General features: G+C 26.8%; 1 protein-coding gene across 1 annotated transcript in view; it reads right to left on the bottom strand.

The window, feature by feature from the left end:
* Window positions 1–9,626, bottom strand: part of LOC100159738 (glutamate receptor 1) — a 205,493-nt gene that overhangs the window by 35,715 nt on the left and 160,152 nt on the right. The window contains exon 12 of the mRNA XM_029487942.1: window positions 1,787–1,881. Within this exon, the coding sequence (XP_029343802.1) occupies window positions 1,787–1,881 (95 nt within the window). The remainder of the gene's footprint in view (window positions 1–1,786; window positions 1,882–9,626) is intronic.

Raw genomic sequence — 9,626 nt, forward strand, 5'->3', positions numbered from 1 at the left:
CATTAGTCTAATAATTGTACTAGATTTACTACGGTTTATAATAATCGTTGCACTCCTATACAGTATTAAGTTTTCAAAATAATAAACAATTCACTGAAGAGACGTATCGTGTTTAATACTATAATAAATAATATGATAAAGTATTTTAGTCAATATGATTATTATTTGAAAAATAACATCTATATACCTACTATATAACCAATGATTATTTTGTAAAAAAACGAATATTCCATTAACTTAATTTTCTATAGACCTTTAAAGTATTCTGAAAAACTGGAAAACTCCTATATTAACTTTTCGATCAAAACAAATTAGATAAATTGTCTATATTATATATTCGTACTTAAAATAGGTGCCTCTTTTAATTGAAATATTGCCAACAAAATTACATAGTAAAAAGAAAAGTTTTAGCATGCAAGTATTTGGTTAGGTTACCCATTGGTTGTGTTTTTTAAAATCTAATTAAAAAATAAAGACAAAAAGTAATGATATTGCCATGTGCAATTATATCCATTATTATTAATGTTTAAAAACGCAATCTAAAGTCTTCATTAGTTTTATAAAAATTAAAACCTAAATAAAGTATAAACTAATTCATATCGTTAGAAATAATTGGATCATAATTAATGGAGGATTACTATTACATGTATATAAAACGATGTTATTGCTTACTTTTGTTTAGACCAGAAAACAAAATATAATCAACGATCTAGTGAACAAGATTATTACCTAAGTAATGTTTATAGCGTTATTTATTAAATTAGTTTAATTCAATGTATCGTATACAAATATGTAATACATTGCCGCTATAATATTACAAATAGAATAACTGAGAACACTACGATTCTTAGATATTACAATGGTCACAAACGTAATAAGTGGCTTATTAATTAAATAATAAAAAATTCATTGGACTTTAATAAAACTGCAGAATATTCATTGAGTGCATTAAAAAATGTTCACATCAATAATCAAAACATTTTGTGAAGGTAAATAAGAAACCAGGCTACAGACATATATACTCTTACAATTGACGGTGAAATAAACCTTAGCAGAACCTTTGCCATACATATTGTAATCCATGTAGATGTTTTTCCTTTTTTTTCAGTTAGTGTAAATTGAAAAATTTCAGTAAATAAAAACTGATGGTATTCAAAAAATGAAATAATAGCACAATCAGAGCATGAAAAAGACAAAAATCCGGGCTATAAAATGTTATAATTTCGTTATACAACATTGACTTTTAGTTGGCTTTTTAATAATTATAAAAAATAATTGTTATGTTTATAAAAAATAAATAATTAATTATAACAATACGTATTATATCAGGAAAAAAACTTACAAAGACCAAAATTGATTTTATAACGTCGGCGTATTAACCGTCTGTGACAAAGAATATTATATTTTAATAAAACCAACACTGATACAAGTTGAACGGTTTATTCAGTATCTACCATTCGTATGAATAACAGTGTTAATTCAAAATTGATTTCTAATATCAATGAATTTTGTTTAAAAATAAATATAATGGATACTCTGATTTAGTTTTATGTTATGTTATTATATAGTTTATTATACACATGCAAGAGACATTTAAATTAAAATAGTATTAATAATAATTTTAATTAGACATTTAAACAGGTCAGCTATATTAATATACAATGATTTTTACTTTATAGTTTTGTAAGATGGGAAACAGGAAAAAATTAAATATTTAAGTAATAATTTTGATAATTATAGTTGTAAATTATTTAAGTAGACGCTATATTAATTCTATAATTCATACCTTTCTGATTATTTCACCGACCATCCCGTCCCAACCACCTTTAACTTCATGATTCTCCATTCCATATTTTCGATCTTTGACAGTACGCAGCTCATCTGAAAAAACAAGTTTAATAAAAATGCATCAATTACTATAGTTGCCACCATACTTCATAACTCTATTATGATGCTATTATATAAATACTATTATTGGTAATTATATAATAAAGTACCTACCTATACATATTTATACTTAAAACAAATTAAAATCATGTTTAGTGTGCAATATTAGCTAAATGATGGTATATTTATATAGGTACTAAATATAATAATACCAATACCTACGTATAAATTTAAAACAACTGGAACATAATAGAACAGTTAACTTTATAAACATCGTTTGGTTTATTATTTATTTATTAAGAACTATTTTCTAACTGAATAGTTATTCATAGTGGTATTAGCAGATACCTAGAGCTCAAAACTCAAACAGAGTTTTCGATATTAATTTACTATATTTAACTTTAACTATATAGAGCTAGTAATTGCGAGGACGAATTGTAGGCCTTTGTGACAAACTTTAAAGTCGACATAACGTGTAATAAACGACTATCGGCATCAATTTGCATACCTACTGATCACGAAGCATATCATCGTCTTTTGTTTCCCGGATGTGTCTTGGATGTGCTGTAGAAACGTACTGTACAATTATTGGAACTAAATACTAATACCATATCAGTAAATATTCATATTTTAAATGAATGAACAACAATGAAAATGTGTGTGATAAACACGAGAATTATAATCATAGATACTTGAAATTTTAACTAAATATTTATAATAGCATTTTCTATTTATGTAACAGATTTAAAAACTTTTTAGGCTATTTATAGACATTTGACATTTAAGTTTTTTTTCTATGAATTTCAATGAAAAAATTTTTGCTTGTTCAAAAACCTTAAAAAATGAATACAAGGTTGGATATTATAAAAAAAATATTGTTTGAACAAGTGTAATATTATTTTGAGATTTTATAATATTAGAATTCTATAAAGTGCCCTACGTTTTGGGCTATTCTATAAAAACTTATAAAAAAATTTTGTTTTCTAATTAATCTATAGTATTATGCTATTTAATCTAAATTACTATGTAGGGTTTTAAAATAAAAATAAATTAATAGCTAAACAGTTTTTTTGCATTATAATACTGTATCCCAAATAAACCACAATTAAATTTCAAATCAAGTAAAATATACATTTATCAATACTGTGAAAATTAATATTTTAAAAACCATGTGATCCGATTTTATTTTTTATCCAAAGAATATTTTCTTTTTTGTTTGATATAAATTCTTAAGCAATGGAAATCTGTAAATATAGGTAACTTATCATATTTTGCAACTTTTTAATTCTAGCTAACATTTAAATATCGTCTTTATAATCGATACAATTATGTGTTATTATATTATTTATGATAACTCTATTAACACTTCTGATAAAAATTCCGCTGACATGGGGTCTTATAGTTTATACATATACAGCTATACCTCATCTTTACTAACAAGGAAGAAAAGGGAACTGTACGCCCATTTTGGTAAGCTCTCGTTTGTTGTTAATGGATAGCCTAAGTGACGCTCGTATTCAGGTCCGGATATGGTCATGTATATAATATGTACTATATAATAGTCATATATGATCTAAAGGGTAATCATCTGTGATGACCCCGAAACTCTGGGGATTGCCTAGCCTGTCTATTGGCACACAAAACCCTTCCCACACATCTCTATAGTCCGCGGGTTTTTAGTATACGATGTAGGAACTTATTCTGTGTAACTTCGACTTCCTTTCCTACTATCTAAAGCCGATGTCCCCACCATTTTCTCAAATTTACAATTAGCAAATATGGGATATGTCATATCTATCTAGTAAATTAGCCAATAATTAATCGAATCGAAGCTTAGGTGATACCTATACATTTTAAACTCTATACGATATTAAGTTAGAGGTGTACAGTACTGTTGTATTGTCGTCCGCACTGAAATACGAAATCTACTACCTAATTAATTATATCAAATTTTAAATCACGGATACAAGAGCCATGGGGTTTCGATAAAAAAAAAAAAAGGTGGGCAAGTGGGTATCGCGCTCTGCTGTACAGAAGGTTACAAGTGGGTCACTGTAATGGATGGTGTTAAATTTGAATTCAATAATACAATATCATTGTATAAGAAAAACGATTCTGAGAGAAAACGGTCAGTCAGCCTATAATATTACTAAGTGTATTTTATGATATTATTGTGAATAAAGTAATTTATATATAACCTATTTACGTGGAACCTTGTTTTAAATTTGCAATCATTAGCTATAAAATTTGAACATTTTATATATTTTTATAGTTATTACATTTTGTCAAAATTCAAACTTTAAATGCTTATAAAAAAAAATTGTGCATATCTATTTTTAATATTTTTCAATTTCTATTTTAACAATATAGTAGGAGCCTTGTATTACATTTTCAAGCTTTTTTCCCCAACATATAAAGTTTTATTGACACTCATAGAAAAAAAGACTAATAAAATTGGAAACTGAAAATGTTCTAGGAAGTCTAAACAATTCAAAACAAATTTAAATATTTTGAAAATTTTATCGTGTATATTTAAAAAGCAAATATAAACAACCAGTGAAAATTTTATGTTTATACGTTAATTTGTTTTAGAGTTACACTAAAAACCAAAATCGATTTTGTGAAAAACCGATTTTGCGTAAAAATTCCTGTTTTTCCTTAATTTTTCTTTGGTTTTTCTCGGCACTTTTGAAAACTATTGGGAATTTTAAATTTTGACCTCCCCAATCCAAAATCGAAGCATTATTTTGACCGTTATGACAGACACAAAAATAAAAAAAAATAAAATAAAAAACACACATCGTTGTAAAATCAATCCATTAATCGTTCTACTCAGAATCTAAAAATGTGTATTGGACCCAGGTATTTTCATTTGCGAATTTGAGACAGAAAACATTGCTAGACTAAAATGGAGGTCAACGAATGAACTTTTAACATTTGTTACACTCTATATATATATATATATTACATACATTAGCACGCGCTATAGGGTTGACCAACACAAAATATTCACACTTTCCGACCCGTCCAAATTATAACTTGGATATTATTAAACTGACACACGGCAAGCAGTTCGGCAGCAATCGCTATACCTATACTTTTTAATTATCAAGCTATTTGATTTGGACACCTATATTGCTAGGTACCTATATCATTTGATGTTAAAATTCCTGATACGCTAAACCATAAACCAAAAATTTAGGAAATTAGTTATTGTATAATGATAAAAATAAATTTTTTTTAAACAATTTAATATTTTGATGTAAGTATAATGTATATAATATATATATTATAGTATGTATATAGTTTTTAATATCCCCCCCCCCCCCATTGAAAATAGCTGTGTACGTATCTAATATTGTGTTGATCACTTATACTGAATACTGGTTATTTGAATTCAGACTATAAAAATTGACTAAAAGAACTCGTGGACAATTAGATAACATAAAAGACGAATAGCCAAGTATTTTTTAAGTCTATATTCAATCTATGAAATTATTTGTGTTTTCAATTTTTAACAGTCAAAATATGATTCATAGAATACTATACGGCGAATGGCCATTAATATAAATAAATATTAAATACATTTTATTTATAGCAACAACTGCACCAAATGTAATTCATTATAAGTTATAACATATTGTAGCATTTTAATACTCTTTCTGTATCATATAAAATGTATATTGAATATTAATGCTATAATACATAATTGTACTCTTAAATAAGTAAAATATGAATATTGTATATGTGAACTATACAGTGCTACATAATACACAGCACAATAAAGTTTAGTATGAAATATAATTTTTGATACTTTTAATTTTAAATGTATTTCACGTGAACAATAACGAAAACTCATATTTCTGTTTAAGTATTTTTAGAGCCATTGAATGAACAGAATTCCAGACATTTACAAAGAATGCGTTTTTAAATTAATGTTTATAAGTGACGGGCGATATGTCTAAATTATAAACGTACGGCCACTTTTAAATTAAGTAAAACAATACCCACTTAATACATATTATATAATGTCAAAATTCCAAACAGAAAACATTTTACGGTGTGTCCAAAAATGTTGCTTTATTTTATAATATTAAATCAATATCCCAACTGTGATTTTTTTCTTTAAAAAAAAAAAAAAAATTTTTAGAAATATTTTAGATTTAGTGTTCATACATTATTATGTATTCAAGAGTATTTAAAATTATATTTTAAAACATAAGTTGATACGGCACAAGGCGCGAGTAGGTACCATAGAACAACTAAAAAGTTGCTTAACAACAGATCGATAGCAATAGACAAGCATAGACGACCCGCTTGCCTATCTAGAATATTCACAAACAGATTCATTTTACACTACTATTTTACGGAAATTTTCACTCGGAAAATGACACGGTCAATACAAATCGATCCAGCAATCGATGTCATGTTTACTCGGTCAATTGCAACACAACAACCAATTAGAAGTACGCCTGGGTCGATCGACGCGTATAAATACGGGTGCGTTCGACCGAACAGTATCCGATACTCGATCCTAAACAGTAAATCTCGAATACCGATGTCAACCAGACTCTCCATATATAAAATTTACATCAGACCAATTCTCCTATACGTTGCTACAGCTTGGGGTCCACTCATAAGCGAGTCAAATTGGAGAAACATCGAAGCGGTTCAAAATGTAACTGTACGTATCATCACCGATGTCCACTTCCTTACTAGAAACAATGGAATCCTTAATCCACCCATTGTTTCTATTCGAAATGAAGCAGAGAGGGCTACAAAGATATTACTTCATCGAAACGCTCAATCAACTTTCACCCACATAAAAAGAACTAGGTACATTACCCACCTCTCAAATCAAGTTACGCCGTCCCCGACCACTTACAGCTATATAAACTCACCATGGTATATCAGACATAAGTAAAAGGCAAACTGCCTGAAACTTAAAAACATAGCCTCGGCTTCCAAACAAAGCAAAGCAAAAGTGACCAGTATCAAGTCTTTCTCCAAATTTTCGAACGTCATATTTGTCGTCAGTGGAGCGGGGTGAAAGGTGGATTTTGATAGACAATTAGTTCTAGTTGGTAGGTACTTTTGAGTTGTAAACATCAGAAAATTCCTAGTTTATTTTTTAAAAAAAAAGGTTAAATTAAAACAAAATTAAGAAAAAATAGGAATATTTACGCAAACCCAGTTATTAATAAAATTGATTTTTTTTAAATAAAATAAAATAATATTTAATTTATTGTTCGATATTCAAATTTACAACAAAATGTACCTGATATCTTTATGTTTGTAGCATATTGTATTTTTGATAGACGTTTTAGAGATTTTTCTTAAGATTAACAGGAATATTTAAAAAGTAGTTCGAACCATCAACCACATTCAAAAATATACCACAGGTGGACTCCCCATAGCTGATTAATAATTAATTTACAATTTTGAAATACTCATAACTCGCGTTGAAATTAAAATATATTAAAAAGCCCATGAATTTGCCTAGATAATAATCTTACCTTTAGATTTTATAAGAGGTCAATTCACTATAATTTTTAAATTAACGGATCTACACGTGTTCTGCTTCGCGTAAAATTTGGTATGTTACGCACTTGTCCTCTTAAAAAATAAGAAGCTTAAAACACCCTACGAGTCTCAAGAATCTATTAATACAACATTTATTGAAATCAGTGAAGTAAGTAGTTTCTAAGACAAGCTATTACTAAAAACTCGGTTCTCAGAAAGAGTACTTGTTATATACATTTTTGTGTTGCGACGTATTATTTTAAAATTAAAATAATTTAAAAATGTTTAGTACATAGTATTATTATATTTATTGTATAATAAGTAATGCGTATCATATTCGATACTATAGGGAAAAAAATCCAATTTCAAAATATTCTATGTCATTTTAGTGAAGAAATAAAGCACATTATTTTAGAAATAATAAAACAAATAGGAACAAAACTTATGTTAAGATATAATATTTGGTTCCTTAAGTTAGTACTAATGAATTAAATTTGATTAGAAAATGTTTTATTTCCTACAATATATTATACAAAATGTCTCTTAAACAAAAAATATATAATTTTAGATGTTAAAAATTTGCCTTATATTTTGTTTTTCGAGATGTCCCAAAAGACAAATTTATCACATCAAAACTTTAAATCATTATCTACTTAACAATAAGGATAACTTTTCTTGAAATGTGTTCTACTATCTTCAAATAATATTATGTTTACACGGATGTATGACGAGATTCTTAAAAGTTTTTCCATTTATACGTAAGATATTATATTTAAATACAAAAATCCGAGTGAAATATAATGGTTTTATGACAGCTGTATTATATATATTTTTAAATATTTATATTAGTCATTGAAAATTCTTTACTTTTTGCTAAAATATTCATGACCTATTTTAGTATTTTTATTATAATATTGTAGACTCCAATAGCTATAATCTTGTGTTTCATAACTATCATAACTATATAAAATTATGAACAATGTGCCTAAATATCTTAAAATAATTACATTTATAATTTTTAGATAAAACTTAAACTATAAAATTAACTAATTAGAATATTTTATTCAAAAATAAATAATTAAAAAAGTGTTAAAATGTGTCATGAAAAAATAAGGTTATTCATGAATTACTAATTTATTAAAATACAAAATTTTATTTTGTAGCTTGGTGTGGCATGGTCCGTACACTCAACTGCGGAAATGCTCTGAGTGTAAGTATCTACTGGTGTTGCTAGCTCCCGGATGGGTGACCACCCGGGATTTTTAGCTAGAAGTCCTTACTACATGTGCACATACAATTTACAAACGTGTTTCAACCAACCATCCTCCCCGCTACAAACAAAAAAAGCTAATAACCATAGTTGCCGGGCTTCAGCTCAATAAAAAAAAAGAAGTTATTTTTTAGTTTAAAAATGTTAGTTAACTTTTATTATTATTTATACAGGAATATATTTCAATGACATTTTTATTATAAAAAAAATTATTTTTCGTAATAAAAAGAAATGAAAAGTTATATGGTGACGATGAAACTGTATAACATCTAAGTCATGGTTTAACTCCTATCCTGAGGGTTTGAGAAAATCTGTAATTTTCGAAAACTTTTATAAATTGAAAACTGAAAAACTTGGATAAATTGAATACAAAGAAAACACAAAAGTGCCTTAATTATAATTCAAAGTAAAGGTATTATAGAGTCATTTAAAACAAATGGAATGAAATATTTAATTTATAATAATCGATATAAAGCAACCGATAAAATAAAAAAATGTGTACGTATATCAACTTCATCATAAAATTACAGTTTGCAATAACGCATCAAAAATTCAATAAAATACAATGTTTATTAAACACAAAATTGTTTAAATTAAGAATGAAATTCAAAAATTTTATATTAATAAAATGACAATAATATAATAAGCTACCATACTAAAAATAAATCAAGTATTGTTACATATAAAATAATTTTATATAATATTCATAGCAACCAAGTAATCGGGTATCAGTGACACGTCATTTCCCTAAAAATAAATCAATAAAAAAAAGGTGGGTAAGTGGATGTCGATCTGCTGTGCAGTAGGTTACAAGTGGGTAACTGTATAATGGATAGTATTAAATTTGAATTCAACGATATAATATCACTGTATAAGAAAAACGATTCTTAATAAAAATTTACCTATAATAGGTATCTATAATAAATTCCAAATTATTCATATCACA

Source organism: Acyrthosiphon pisum, chromosome A1 (assembly GCF_005508785.2).
Source record: "Acyrthosiphon pisum isolate AL4f chromosome A1, pea_aphid_22Mar2018_4r6ur, whole genome shotgun sequence".
Taxonomy (NCBI): domain Eukaryota; kingdom Metazoa; phylum Arthropoda; class Insecta; order Hemiptera; family Aphididae; genus Acyrthosiphon; species Acyrthosiphon pisum.